Source organism: Acanthochromis polyacanthus, chromosome 5 (assembly GCF_021347895.1).
Source record: "Acanthochromis polyacanthus isolate Apoly-LR-REF ecotype Palm Island chromosome 5, KAUST_Apoly_ChrSc, whole genome shotgun sequence".
Classification (NCBI taxonomy): Eukaryota; Metazoa; Chordata; class Actinopteri; family Pomacentridae; genus Acanthochromis; species Acanthochromis polyacanthus.
The window spans coordinates 43,448,871-43,463,908 of NC_067117.1; the positions used below are offsets into that span (position 1 = coordinate 43,448,871).

General features: G+C 42.1%; 2 protein-coding genes across 2 annotated transcripts in view; one reads left to right on the forward strand and one right to left on the reverse strand.

The window, feature by feature from the left end:
* Nucleotides 1-6,363, forward strand: part of dennd6aa (DENN/MADD domain containing 6Aa) — a 29,939-nt gene extending 23,576 nt beyond the window's left edge. Inside the window, exons 16-19 of the mRNA XM_022221332.2 lie at nucleotides 70-233; nucleotides 421-523; nucleotides 1,353-1,427; nucleotides 2,476-6,363. Coding sequence (XP_022077024.1) covers nucleotides 70-233; nucleotides 421-523; nucleotides 1,353-1,427; nucleotides 2,476-2,607 — 474 coding nt within the window. The 3' untranslated portion in view covers nucleotides 2,608-6,363. The remainder of the gene's footprint in view (nucleotides 1-69; nucleotides 234-420; nucleotides 524-1,352; nucleotides 1,428-2,475) is intronic.
* Nucleotides 6,364-8,132: 1,769 nt separating this feature from the next.
* Nucleotides 8,133-14,670, reverse strand: LOC110971004 (uncharacterized). The gene is made up of 5 exons (XM_022221331.2): nucleotides 14,397-14,670; nucleotides 12,228-12,458; nucleotides 11,771-12,063; nucleotides 11,366-11,493; nucleotides 8,133-8,551 (listed from the first exon to the last, which is right to left on the reverse strand). The coding sequence occupies exons 1-5, from the start codon at nucleotides 14,560-14,562 to the stop codon at nucleotides 8,374-8,376; spliced, it is 996 nt and encodes a 331-aa protein (XP_022077023.1). The 5' UTR covers nucleotides 14,563-14,670; the 3' UTR covers nucleotides 8,133-8,373.
* Nucleotides 14,671-15,038: the final 368 nt, after the last annotated feature.

Genomic DNA, 15,038 nt, shown 5'->3' on the forward strand with positions numbered 1-15,038 from the left:
TCTTAAACCTCCTGCTGTTGAGTGGTGAGCTGGATGGTTTCAGGAGGAAGGTTGACCTGTGTGTTCCAGGAGCGGTACGTGGCCAGTCTGATGCCTCTCCAGAAGTCCATCAGCCCCTGGAAGAGTCCTCCTCAGCTACGACCGTTCATTCAGCAGGACTTCATGAAGACGCTGGAGAAAGCTGGACCTCAGCTCACATCCAGACTGAAAGGAGACTGGATTGGACTCTACAGGTACATTAGAAACATTAGAACAGACTTGTACTGCAGACCTTTCATAGGTTGGTGTGATCATAGTTTAGTAAGAGTCTTCCCTGTTCTTTTGCCTTTTACTGAGCAGTTTAGTTCCTGAAAGGAGGTAGTCATGGAAACAGTGTGGTAAAACCATTTCCTGAGCATCATGTTTTCTCTGCGTCTGAAGGCATTTCCTCAAGTCTCCCAACTTTGACGGCTGGTTCCGCAGCAGGAGGAGAGAGATGACCCAGAAACTAGAGGCCCTGCATCTGGAGGCGCTGTGTGAGGAGGTGAGGAGGAGAAAGTGGGTGTAGCTCTCATAAAGCCAAGGCACCAGCTCGTCAGTTAGTCTGTTGGCCTGTTTAAGTCCTGATTTTTGACTATGTAACATCCAAGTACGTTGATGTGGAGTAAGAAGCTTTTGATACAGGAGAAGGAGAAGCCACAAAACAGCATGGAGTGAAATGTTTTACTTGCTACAAGCTCTCTAAGAACTAATAGAAGCCTCAGCGTGTTCATCCCAGGCGTAAACTAACCGTGACGTCACCCGTTGGTTTCAACGCCGAGAAAATGAAGCCCGGATTTTGCTACTTCCTGGTCGCCGTTTTGGATTTTTTGGAGCCAGTGACGTAAAAAGCGTCATCAAACAGGCTGGACCTGAGAGCAACTAGGGGCAGGATTGGCTGAGGACTCTCTTATCCCGCCCACGTTTTACCGCAGAGGCTTCTGTTGCTGTCCATCAAGTATAGCCACGCCCCCTGGCTCCGCCAACTGTAACGATTTATTTAAAATTCAGTATTGATTTATTTTAAGATCGGCCACCTGATCTCTCCTTTTGACCATGAAAACTAACGGGGAAAAAATCCTGAGCTGTAGAACATCAGTGTATCAAATTTTATTTTTTCCATAAATGAATTGGGGTCTATGGAGAAAAAGCTTCTTGGAGCCAACCCTAGTGGACGGCGTGATATTGCAAGTTTTTGACACTTCCGGGTGGGCTTCAGTTCTGGAGCCAGATGCTACGTCCATCTTTATATACGGTCTATGAATGATCCAGAATCTAGGGTCTGATGATGAAGTTAAATGGACACATTAAGCTGCCTTTCTGTCTGTCTGTAGGATCTGCAGCAGAGAATCCAGAGGCACACAGAGGTGGAGACGGTGGATCTGGTTCTGAAGCTGAAGGATAAACTGGTCAGTTCATCCATCTGAGCTCCACATAGAAGCAGGAATGCTACGTCTGTGACTGCTGCTAGTTTCAAAGTGTCCGTGTTCTGCTGCTTCTAGGTTTTCTTTCTCCTTCAGTGTGATGTACGGCTGCTTAAAGGCTCTGCAAACTTACAAACACCAAAGAAGTTATTTTCTTCACCAGAAAGCACCGCTCCTGCCTGAATCCTTTTCTTCTGTCATTTATCTCCTTCATGGTCTCACATCTGTATAAGAGCAGCCTTAGAGCTGGGGAGGCCTTCAGACAAACAATGAGCAGCTTCCTCATCAGAGCTCAGTCTGCTCCTCACTCTCAGATCTGGGCTTCTGTTGTGTAATTACCTCATTACGTAACTACCTGGTAGACCAATCAGAGCAGACTGGGTTTATCAGGAGGTGGGCCTTAAAGAGGAACAATCTAAAACCAGACCAAGAGTGAGAAAAGCTGCCTCCACGGCGTGTAGAAGGAGAAAAGAATAAAACCCCCAGAGACCCCACAGACACAGTCCTAATGTAAACTTAATGTGGTCCTCTGAACTGTTCTGCTTCTCTCACATTGTTACTGGTTGTGAGCTGATTTTTCAGTGCAAGAGAAAGAACTGTGGAATAAATTCTGTGCACTTAGACACAGTTATGCCTACATGATCTAAAAAATATATTTAATTTCCAAAATTGAAAAAAACAAGATACAACTGGGGAAAAAAACAGTGAGTGAGTCACTAATTGCTTCTTGGTTGTGTTGAATTTGGGGTTTTCTGGAGAATCTGGTTCAAATACACAAATAATTTATGGCAAATTTTTAACACCACAACAGAAACATGGTTTAGACGGAATGTCAGGATTTTAGACTCAGATTTGGCAAAGATGAGTCATTGAAGGAGCACTGGAAAAGCTTTCTGTTGTTCACTTTGTGCAGAGCATCAGCAGGTTCAGTGTAAAGAATGTGCTGCTTCTACTGGCAGTGGAATGAGAGTAGGACTGTTTCTATGAATGCATACTGACACAGATGAATGTGCTGTTCTTCTGGATGCTGCAGAGTCAGGCGGAGAGGGAGCAGCTCCCAGTGCGTCCAGGGACCCTCCCCAAGCTCAGAGCCCACATCCAGTCCATCATCCAGACCTTACCAGACGACCTGCAGGGCATCCTCCACAAGCCCTCCACACCCTGACGGAGGCTGGCCTCAGCTGGACCTGAAGTCTGGAGGAGGAGGTCTGGTCCCAGTCGCTTCCTGTCTGGCTGGACTGGGTGGAACATGGAAAGCACATCCAGCTTCAGTTCTGTCGGATTCTTCCTGCACTGCTGCAGCTCAGTGGGAGTTAAAAACAAGCAGCCGGACCGGATCAGAGCTGCCTGACACGAACTCTTGTGAAGTGGTGTTAAAGATGGCAGCACACAGACGTGGGAGCCGTGGTGACCTCCCTGCAGCATCAGACTAAACATCAACTGATCCTTTTTACCTCTACACCTTTTGGAGTTTTTCATCCATTTTTAAAAACTTTTAAAAGAAGTGCACTTCATCATTAACTGGACCGGTGTGCCCAATACACACACACACACACACACACACACACACACACACACACACACACACACACACACACACACACACACACACACACACACACACACACACAGACACACACACACACACACACACTATTATGCAAACAAACTGAACAGAGCAGAGCCAAGCAGTGCTTTACAGTGAAACGTTACTAAAACACACTCAGCATTATGCACCAGCGACCCTCTAATCCTGTCAGCCAATCACATCTCTGCATTCGTGTCACATGACCTCTGTGTAGCCCATCACAGCAGCCTGGGGAAACCTTCAGAATGGTGTTAAATGTTCAGGAATCTAGACATGGTGTGGCGTTCTATTTGTGCTTTTGTGCAGACGGAATCAAAAGCAGAATTTTTTGTCTGTTTTCATGGGATGTGAGCTTTGGGACCCCACAGAGAGGATAGTTAGAAATGTTAAAAACTGTCAGATGTTAAATCCAAGTGATGACGGTGATTTAAAAGTTGGTCTTTTTAAGGGAAAACTATGAAACATGTAAAATTATGATGTTTCATGTTTATGTATTTGATAAAACATCATCCAGAATTCTGAGATGGTGAGAAAAATGATGTTTATAGTGAAACATTAGGACAGGACTAAATGTATTCAGTGCTGTGAGGAGCGGCTGTGTATTTCACCTAAACTAAACCACTACTGAAGCCACGTTCATACCTGCAGACCAACACAGGCTGCTCTGAAGCCAGCCCTGTGGATGGGTGGATATCTGAAGTAAGGAGTGTCACTGCTGATCATTAGTCATCTTCTGAATGTAATGATATATATGCTCTGGGTCAACACACCCACTGAATTCTGTTGCCTGACAAAACCGTTTTAAATGAGCCTTAAAGTCTTCAGCGAGGGGTTTATTTCAGCTCACTTCTTTTAATTGTGACAAACGCTGCAGCAGTTCTTGTTGTTATGTTGCAGTGTAATTCCAACATACGTATCAAACGTTACTATTCCAATTTTCTACGTTACAAACCAAAGTATTTTGTCAAGTATGGAAGCCAGTGAAAAGCTTCAGCACCGGTATACATGATCGTATAGTTCTCTCTTTTTAGCATCATTCTGACTCCGTTTCTCACAACTTTTATCCTTTTTTTGGTTGAAATTCTTGACTAATTCTGTGACTTAAAATTGGTTTTGAGCTGTGAACATGAAATAATTCTGACTTTGTTTCTCAAAACTTTTGTTTGGAAAGTTAAGACTTTGAAAAAGAGTCACTATTGTGAGTCAGTGAAATGAGTAAATCCTGTAAGTTTGTTTTGTAGAGTTCATAAAAATCTGGACCTAATTTTGAGCCCACAAACGTTTGTTTCCCGTACTTTTTACATTGTAATTTTTGTTGTGTAAATGGCCTTCCGTAGATACTCATCGGGTATCGTATTTCTGGTGATTATGAGCCATTAAAGCTCATGTTCGTCCTTCACACCTGCATGAAGGAAACTAGAAGTCCAGCTAGCGGCTCACTGAGGCCATCAGAGGCTGTGTGTTTGAACCAGTGTGCTGTGAGGAGGTCAGCATCATGACTGGTCTGGACTGGTACCTGTAAAACACTACAGCTCACTGCAGCTCCTTTTATGATTTGAAGCCTTACAGGAAGGAGAGCAGAACCAGACGGCAAGATTGGTTCGCATAAAGACATGAGATTTTTTAGACTTTTAGCTTTATTTTACACTAAATTTATTGTGAGAAAGATGCTAAAGAGACACTTTTCATAGAGCTGTAACCCTCTGCCCAAACGGTTTCCACTGTCTTCTGATGAACAGATTAGACAGTAAAGGATGAATTGTGACTGCATGTTTAGACCTGAACAGTCATCAAACCAAAGCCAGGCTGTCAGAACATCGCTCTGCATGTGTACCCCACATGGACAGTTTTTCACCTGAGACTGTAAGTTTTTGTGTTGATATTTGTGTCAGTGGAGCTGCAAGATCAAATCCTCTTCAGCAAACAGTAACTGACTCTCTGAACTCCAGTCTCTGTTTTCCTGAACCTCTGTGGAAGAGATGAGAGGTCGGGAACTGGGAACTGTCATAAATAATGTCATAAGAAAATAAAAGACAGTTGATTTTTGTTATTTCACAAAATTTGAAAACTCTGAACATGAACATTTCCAAACATTTTCCCCACAGTTGTTCCTAATGAACATGAATGGTGAATCTACACTGCAGCTGGTTTTCTACTTCCACTTTTAGTCTTAGACTGTACTTGTGTCCACACAGCCTGCAGTTCTCCCTGAGTTCTGATGACAGGACTGCAGCTCACAGCGGAGACACTAATGACTTTAAAACTGCAACAAGGAATGCAGGATTTTAGTGTTTCTTTCACAGAATTTATGTAGAATGAAGTCATGTTGGTGAAGAGTTTTTATCTTAACAGGAGAGATGGTTACTTCAACGACCGTTGGAAAATTCAACATCCAACAGTTCTCTCTGTTTTTACAGTTTCTAGCTCGGATAAATTGTGTATTTTTTTAAACACTGGAGAGTTCAGAGGGTTAAACTACAGATGTAAAAATGTGTGCTAAAGGGTCACATGCTGCAATAAACGGGCCAAAGTCGTCAGTCTGGTATTAAAATGAATGAATTCATAAACATTCCTGAACACCTCTCAACGTCAAAGCAATAATGTGGTAACAGGGGCATCTAAGTTACTCTGGAGTTTGTATTTTATTTTCAGAGAATACCTTTCTGTGGCTGGTGTTTGTTTTGAGAACACATCTGCGGCTAACTGATGTTGGCCTTTTATTTACTTTTCTGTTTGGTTCTTTGCCATCATGTAATGCATCTTTTTTTAATGCTTAGAAAATGACATTTTTGAGCAGACAAACATGTAAAGAATAATATGTACTGGTTGGAAAACCTGTGGCATCCGGTTGTTGGGCAACCATGTGAGTTTTATATTTGTAAAAACGAACTACAAATTTATGGAGGGCTATTCTCATATTCCACTCTATAGAGAATTAGAGGTTTTGTACATAAAGGTGTGAAGTGAAAGCCCACATACAGATGAGGAAGACCAAGTATTTTGCTATTGCAGTCTTGTTAATCACACAGATAACATTTACTCTATGTAACGGTCATTTACTTTTCTTAGAGTGTTGTAAGAACATTTGTAGTTTGTTTTGCTCACAGCCACTGTGAGAAAGCGACTCCTCTTTGCTGACCCTGGAAACGTCTCGCTAACGTTGTCATTTGTAAATGACTGACTTTAATGAAGAACTGCTGATGGATATGTGTGCAGAAAGATGCAGGAAACCACTAAGAGACTGCAGGTGGACGTTAGCTAAATCTGGTGCATCTGTTTTTGTACGTGGTTCATGACAAAAAAATGCAATAAAGTAATCCTGAATTATGTAAATATGTCCGTGTCAGAAGTTCATGATAGAGAATCGCTGCTGAGAACAGATGGTTGGTGAAGAAGCTTTCTGATGACCTGATAGGTGTCTACTCTTTGCCCAGAACAATAATGTGTGTGAAACCAACCGGTAAATCCAGTTTTCCTGTCGAGGCCTCAGTAGCTGCATACTTCATGCACAGCAGCACAGCGAATGGGAATGAAGGATTTACATTAAGGTTTTTATTATCAAGGGCAAATGAAGAGCTCTGAGATCCCAAAAACAGCCTTAAAGATGTGACCTGCCAACATCTGCTGTTTAATGCATATTTCTGATGTATAACTTATGATGTACCAACAGGAAAAAAAAGGACATCACAGAACAGTTTATTGTGGTAGTTTCCTTTGAATCTTAGCAATATCTGAATCGAATTAGCTTTTTTATGTTGCATGTTGTAGAACAGCAAGATGTTATCAAATAAATCTAAAATACTAAAATATGAAGAGCACTAATAGCGACTAAAAGCCACTGAAAACATCTACAGTGTATTATTATTTCTTGGTTTGTTAGCTGCTGGGTTGTTGTAAAAGTATTTACTGCTAACACCACTTTAAAGGATTTACTCAAAGTGTCTAATCCTGTAGAAAGTGTTTCAGAGAAAACTGTTCAATTCAAAATGTCAACAGAAGCTCATAAAACATAGCCATCACAGTTTTTCTGAAGCTAAAATCACTCTCATAGCCTCAATAAAAGCACTGACAACATGTGAACTTTGTCTCTGCTGACCTTTTTCACACAGCAGCCTGTGTTGATTAATCTTTGGGAACTAATACAAAACATGTCCATCTCACTTTATGTAAACTTTAGTTTGAATGTCCTTGTTTAGCTTACACTAGGTAATGTTAGTACGTGATAGCTTTTACTTGGCACTAGGTGATATATGGCTGACTCATTCCCTACTCCCTATCTAGTGACCACTATGTAGTGAACTATGTGGACACTACTCCAGTCTCTATTATTTAAAAGTCAATGCTGTTGCTCAGTTAAAACATATCCGATCCATGCCAGCTCAATAAATTTAATATTTCCATGCTATAATTCATGGATTTGTCTTATACTTCTTGTCATTTCAACAAGCTACCCATCATTCCATCCATCCGTCCATCCATCATCTTCCTCTTATCGAGGTTCTGGTCGTGGAGGCAGCAGGTGAAGCAGACTCTCCATCTGGTTCTGAGTCTACCCCAGGGTCCCCTCCCAGGTGGACATGTTCAGAAAACCTCCAGAGGAAGTCTCCCTGGAGGATCAGAATCAGATGTCCAAACCACCTCCACTGGTTCCTTTAGAGGTGAAGGATTAGCGACTCTACTCTGAGCTCCCTCCAGATATTTGAGCTTCTCCCCCTATCTCTAAGGTGGAAGAAGCTCATTTCAGACGCTTGTATCCACTATCTTTTTATTTTGGTCTCTACCCAGAGCTCATGACTGTAGGTGAGGGTTGGAATGTAGATGGATGGTAAATCAAGAGCTTCTCCTTGCAGCATGATGGTTCGGTACAACGCCCACATTACTGCTGCCACCACCAATCCTCCTGTCCATCTATCGCTCCATTTTCCATCACTCATAAACAACATCCTTAGATACTTGAACTCCTTCACTTGGGGAAACATCTCATTCAGTAATGTTAGCTCATGCTATGTTGTACTAGTGTAATGTGTGCGCCCTCACTGCTCAACTGAAAAAAGCTGCAGAAATTTACAACCTGTGTGTGATAGAATCCACAAGAACAGCTCTGAGTTTTCCAGATTTATTGTGCTTTAGTAATACACAGAATAAAAGAAACAATTGCACTGGTAAAAACTGATTGGCTTTCAGATTTTAGCTCATTAGTGAGAATAGTTGGTCTTCTTGTCAACAGAATCAAACACTTTTTATCAAATCAGATATTTGAATGTGATTTATTTGTCACTGGGAATTATTGGTTCTTAATCATTTATTTAAAATTTTCTGATTATGCATTTATTATGTTTTGGATTAAATCATCTCTCTCTCTGAGTCCTTGGTCTTCCCAACAGAGAAAAACTTCCTGGACAGGCGACTTCCTCTCTTGATTGATTGTTTTGTCTGCGACTCGTAGGAGTCCTCTAGAAAGGATTGTCCTTGGACAGAGTATCTGACGTGGGACCAGCTGAGAATGTTGCCCTGCTGTGACCTGAAAACACAAACACATATTATAGATGGAAAGAGGTCACATGTGCACCAACGCTACACAAACATAGACCGCTTCTTCTGCGGGTGTTGTTTTATATATTGTGATTTCCATATCCAGACCATTCTGCACCTCGTCATTCTGCTTTAGAGGGAAAATACCCTGGCTTGTTTGTATATCTTCGTCACCGCATTACTGGAGCAGCTCAATTATTATGTTAGTGGAACATTTGCACACACAGAGGAACCATTATTAGAATGGCCCCCAACGCTAATATTAACTTGTACTTTGTGAAGTTAGCTAAGCTTAGCTTGCACAAAGTAATGCTGGCTAGTATTAGCAGTTAGCACTCAGTGTTAGCACCCACCAGGTAACATTAGTTAGTGTTAGTTCACACCAGCTAACATTAGTTAGTGTTAGTTCACACCAGCTAACATTAGTAAGTGTTAGCCTAAACCAGCTAACATTAGTTAGTGTTAGCTCACACCAGGTAACATTAGTGTTAGCTGACATCAGCTAACATTAGTTAGTGTTAGCTCACACCAGGTAACATTAGTTAGTGTTAGTTCACACCAGCTAGCATTAGTAAGTGTTAGCCTACACCAGCTAACATTAGTAAGTGTTAGCCTACACCAGCTAACATTAGTTAGTGTTAGCTCACACCAGGTAACATTAGTGTTAGCTGACATCAGCTAACATTAGTTAGTGTTAGCTCACACCAGGTAACATTAGTTAGTGTTAGTTCACACCAGCTAGCATTAGTAAGTGTTAGCCTACACCAGCTAACATTAGTAAGTGTTAGCCTACACCAGCTAACATTAGTTAGTGTTAGCTCACACCAGGTAACATTAGTTAGTGTTAGTTCACACCAGCTAGCATTAGTAAGTGTTAGCCTACACCAGCTAACATTAGTAAGTGTTAGCCTACACCAGCTAACATTAGTTAGTGTTAGCTCACACCAGGTAACATTAGTTAGTGTTAGTTCACACCAGCTAGCATTAGTAAGTGTTAGCCTACACCAGCTAACATTAGTAAGTGTTAGCCTACACCAGCTAACATTAGTTAGTGCTAGCTCACACCAGGTAACATTAGTTAGTGTTAGTTCACACCAGCTAGCATTAGTAAGTGTTAGCCTACACCAGCTAACATTAGTAAGTGTTAGCCTACACCAGCTAACATTAGTTAGTGCTAGCTCACACCAGGTAACATTAGTTTGTGTTAGTTCACACCAGCTAACATTAGTAAGTGTTAACCTACACCAGCTAACATTAGTTAGTGCTAGCTCACACCAGGTAACATTAGTGTTAGATCTCACCAGCTAACATTAGTAAGTGTTAGCCTACACCAGCTAACATTAGTTAGTGCTAGCTCACACCAGGTAACATTAGTGTTAGATCTCACCAGCTAACATTAGTAAGTGTTAGCCTACACCAGCTAACATTAGTTAGTGTTAGCTCATACCAGGTAATGATAGTTAGTCTTAGCACCCACCAGGTAAAGCTAGTAAGTGCTAGCTCACACCAGCTAATGCTAGTTAGTGTTAGCCCACACCAGCTAATGCTAGTTAGTGTTAGCACCCACCAGGTAACATTAGTTAGTGTTAGCCCACACCAGCTAATGCTAGTTAGTGTTAGCACCCACCAGGTAACATTAGTTAGTGTTAGCCCACACCAGCTAATGCTAGTTAGTGTTAGCGCCCACCAGGTAACATTAGTTAGTGTTAGCCCACACCAGCTAATGCTAGTTAGTGTTAGCACCCACCGGGTAACATTAGTTAGTGTTAGCACCCACCAGGTAACATAAGTTAGTGTTAGCCCACACCAGCTAATGCTAGTTAGTGTTAGCGCCCACCAGGTAACATTAGTTAGTGTTAGCCCACACCAGCTAATGCTAGTTAGTGTTAGCGCCCACCAGGTAACATTAGTTAGTGTTAGCCCACACCAGCTAATGCTAGTTAGTGTTAGCACCCACCGGGTAACATTAGTTAGTGTTAGCACCCACCAGGTAACATAAGTTAGTGTTAGCCCACACCAGCTAATGCTAGTTAGTGTTAGCGCCCACCAGGTAACATTAGTTAGTGTTAGCCTACACCAGCTAATGCTAGTTAGTGTTAGCACCCACCAGGTAACATAAGTTAGTGTTAGCCCACACCAGCTAATGCTAGTTAGTGTTAGCGCCCACCAGGTAACATTAGTTAGTGTTAGCCCACACCAGCTAATGCTAGTTAGTGTTAGCGCCCACCAGGTAACATTAGTTAGTGTTAGCCCACACCAGCTAATGCTAGTTAGTGTTAGCACCCACCGGGTAACATTAGTTAGTGTTAGCACCCACCAGGTAACATAAGTTAGTGTTAGCCCACACCAGCTAATGCTAGTTAGTGTTAGCGCCCACCAGGTAACATTAGTTAGTGTTAGCCTACACCAGCTAATGCTAGTTAGTGTTAGCTCACACCAGGTAATGTTGGCTAGTGTTAGCTCACTTTAGTTATGGGCCAACTGGTCCTAGCTTGCACTAGATAATGTTAGTTAGGCTCTTGCACTGCAGCAAGCTAAGTAAGCTAGTTAGGGAAGCTGTTACAGCCAAGTAGCTTTTACATTAGCTTCTGATTTGTCCTTTGTTTTTTGTGTAACGTTCCATTATGACTTTTTTTTCATATTTCAACTAACCTATAATCAAATATTATTTGATCTACTTATCCAATGCTACAGATTAGGAAATAGTGGCTCTATGACAAACAGCTTCAGAGATACTGGCTTTTGAAGCAACGAGGCGGGCAGGATATTTTAAGCGTTGTTTCAGAAACACACAGGTTCATACCAGTACGAGTCATCAGTCATGTAGTAGTAGACTTCTTTGTAGCGGAGAGGATAATTCCACACCTGGACATCTTTCACCTGACCGTCAGTACCTGTAAACTCCATCACAGGCTCACCTGACCAGACAAACTGAACACGCACACATAAACACAAACACACACACACAATATTAGAAACAATGATGAACGTTAATGTGATTAAATGTAAATCCATCAAATTGCAGAACTGTTTTCTCATCATTTATAACCGCATCTGTTTTCATTGTTTTTGTTGCATTTTTGTTTTTATTTCTCTAAATTATTGTGTTAAACTTACTGAATTACTGTGATAAATATGTTGATGGTAAGTGTGTAGTGGTTTACATTTTTTTTAAAATTATTTTACTGTAAATTACCATAACCCTCACCTGAACAGGTAGCACCTTCCTGATGCTCATGAATGGCCCCTGGAACAGCTGGACCACCCTCCTGTTGCTGTCTAAGGTGAGGCAGACACTGGTCCAGGCACTCGGCGATGTGAATGACCAGAGCCTGACGCTGGGTCGCAGGTTCACAGAATTGGAATAGTAATATCTTACTGCGTATGAGGAAGCGTAATTGTCTACAAGGCTCAGAAAACTGCCAGATGGACTGAGTGTGAAGACTGTGGACGATCTTTGGTCCAGATGGTCGATCATGTAACGCAGACACACGGACACACCTGTAGGGTTCAGATGGAGAAAGTGGCTTCACAGACTTTACAACATCAGGCAAAGAGTCTGTTGATGCCTTTTAGTGCACTGGAGTTCATTATCCCTGCAGTTAGAGTCTGAATAATAAATGCAAAGACAACAATCACACACTATTCATGTGTGAACAGGTCACCTGTCCTGGGAGGCGCTGTGGTCCAGTATGGAGGGCTGGGGTAGGGATGGGCGGGGGGACTTTCCTTTACTCCTGCTTCGGTTTCTTCTATTGCCTTGGTCTCTTCTTTTACCGCGGTTTCAGGTGTCAAGGACAAGGAAGAGATGGAAAAGTAAGGATGATAGAGGGTCACTCCTGACGAATAACGAGACAAAGTGAACATCTTCCCTCGCAGATTCAGTCCAGGAGCCTCTGCAGAAAGAAACACAGAAAGACCAACAGTTTGCAGCAGCTCCAGCAGGATTCAGCTAAAAACTCTGGAATCAGCTCCGATCTGAGGATCTGTCTGAAGCTGCTCTGACTCTCAGCCTTCCTCTGCTGTGGCTGTAGCAGAAACAGGATCAGAAAATGACCAGAATATTCTTTTTCCAACTGGAAATTAGAGGAAGGGAAGATGTAACTAAACCTTGGACCTGCTCAGATCCTTCTTTCCTTCTTCTTTCCTTCTCTCCTTTTTTGCCTTCCTTCCTTTTCTACCTTTCTTCTTTCTTTCCTGCATTCTTTTCCTTTTCCTTCCTTCCTTTCTTTTAATTTCTACCTTCTTGCCTTTTTCACCCTTCCTTCCTTCATGTCTTGCTTTCTTCTTTCTTTCCTTCCTTCATTTGCTCCCTCTTTCCTTTTTCCTTCCTTTCTCTTTTCCTCCTAACTTCCTGCCTTCTGTTTTCCATCCTTCTTTTCTTCCTTCATTTTTTTATCTCCTTCCTTCCTTCCTTCCTTCCTTCCTTCCTTCCTTCCTTCCTTCCTTCCTGTATGATCGTTGAGTTTTCCTTCACATCCAGCAGCTGCAGCCACAGAAAGCTGCTCAGACGTTCAAACAGCAGCGATATAAAACTGATAATGGAATTAGTACCAACACCACCACATAAAATACATTTTTGTGTTTTGAAAACACAAAAAAGGGGGGGGGGGGGTAGCTATTCTTCTGCAACTTGATGGCAACACCTTTGACCAATCGCACTTTTGCACTTTTTGCACTTTTTGCACTTACTACAGGTTTTTCCTTATGTCTGAATTCTTGCTTGTGTTGTACGTCGCCACCACCGTCTGAATGCATACAGAGGGTTTTGTTAATATAACCCATAGGCACAGGGGACGTGCCCCCCCCCCCCCCCCCCCACAAAGTTGCCCCCCAAAAATCATTGTGAGCACACAAAAACCATTGAATAATAATATAGTAATGTTTAATAAAAACGCAACACAAGCGCTCCAAATTATAAACATAAAACGTTTTATTTTTTAATTGTTGAAATATTATGACCCCCCCCATTCCTCAAGTGGTTTAGTCCACATGCCATTTCCATTTCCGTCAGCTTCGTGTGTCAACAGCGCGATGATCTTTCAAAGGACGAGAAATTATGCTAATGTGTAAATGTTTTTTAAGAAAAAGCCTAGCTTATGATTGTTAACAGGCTCAAACAAGCAGAAAGAATAGCGGCAGAGACAGAGGTGACACAGAGAGACAGGGGAGGACGGACAGGACAATAGATGAGGGAAAAGAGGGGAGGAAATACAGACGGCAGGATTTTAAAAACGTCTGTCAGGATATTAATGTCAGACTTGTAATATGTTGTTGTGTTTTGTTTGTCGACGTTACAATAAATGAATAGTTTTGAAGAGTAGTTTGATGTTGTTGGATTGTTCTTGATGGCATTTCCTCTGTAGTTTTGGAACTTATTTTGGGCTTCACTTTCTTGTAAAGCTACTTTGATGGACTAAAGTGGAAATTAGAGCAGGGTGCAAAGAAATTCTGTCAGACGTGGTCATAAAAGTGCATCATTTCCACCTAATAACATTGTTGATTTAGCTGGTTGAACATAGAAAAACCTGTATGCGGGTAGAACATGCTCTCAGACAGAACAATGCTAGAACTGCTATTACTACTTTTAATATGATGCTGAGGGCTCAACCCTGCAAGACAAGTTCCAAAGGAGCAGGAGAGAGAGAGGGAGAGAGCAATTTTTTTCATGTCCCCCCAGGAATTACTCTCTGAAATTTTACTGTCTACTGCCCCCGCCCACCCCCCCCCACAAAAAAAAAAATGAAATGGGATTTTTGCCCCTGATATAACCCACATTTAACCAGCAAGTCATCTGAGACATTAAAGTTCCTTTACAATCCCTGTGTGAGCACCTGTTGTCCACTGTGTTGTCCACCATGTTGTCCACCCTGTTGTCCACTGTGGTGTCCACTGTGTTTTCGGAGTTGTTGTCGGAGGTGCTTTTGGAGTTGTTGTACAGTCTGCGATTCCCAGTGCTGATATGAGCACCACGGGAACAAAGAGCAGCTTCATCTTCATCCTGCAGCCAAACGTCCGTGTGAAAGTGTCCGTCTGTCTGCTGACTTTCTGAGCAGAATATTCAGCCGCAGTTTCTGGTCCAGGAGCCACTTTAAGTTTCGTTTCCTTGAACAGAAACTCCCCCATCCTGTGAGCTCCTCCATTCCCTTCCTTCCTCTCCCTCTAGTGTTGCGACATTTGCCACAAGAAACTCAGCAGCAGCAGTGAACCCAGCCATAAATCACAGATCATATCCAGAGGACAGATTTGTCCAGTATGCAGAATGAGCGTATGAAGTATGATTTTCTTTCTTTTTTTCTCATTAAAAAGCAGTAACTTGCTTTTATACAACAGTGTTCAGTACATGTCAGTCTTTGCAGCTTATTACATGACTAAAACCTGAAAATACAGCTGAAGTTAACACCATTCCCCACACACACATCCCCCCCAGACTACTTAACATCCTGTTTATACTTACACTGGTTACACTGTTTTAT

What these genes read in the sequence shown, in the direction of transcription:
- LOC110971004 (XM_022221331.2), bottom strand. Translation starts at nt 14,562, where the DNA reads ATGAAGATGAAGCTGCTCTTTGTTCCCGTGGTGCTCATATCAGCACTG. An exon ending in GACAACACAGTGGACAACAG is followed by an intron (nt 12,459 to 14,396) that starts GTGCTCACACAG and finishes TTCTTTCTGCAG; the next exon opens with AGGCTCCTGGACTGAATCTG. An exon ending in GGAAGGTGCTACCTGTTCAG is followed by an intron (nt 11,494 to 11,770) that starts GTGAGGGTTATG and finishes GTGCGTGTTCAG; the next exon opens with TTTGTCTGGTCAGGTGAGCC.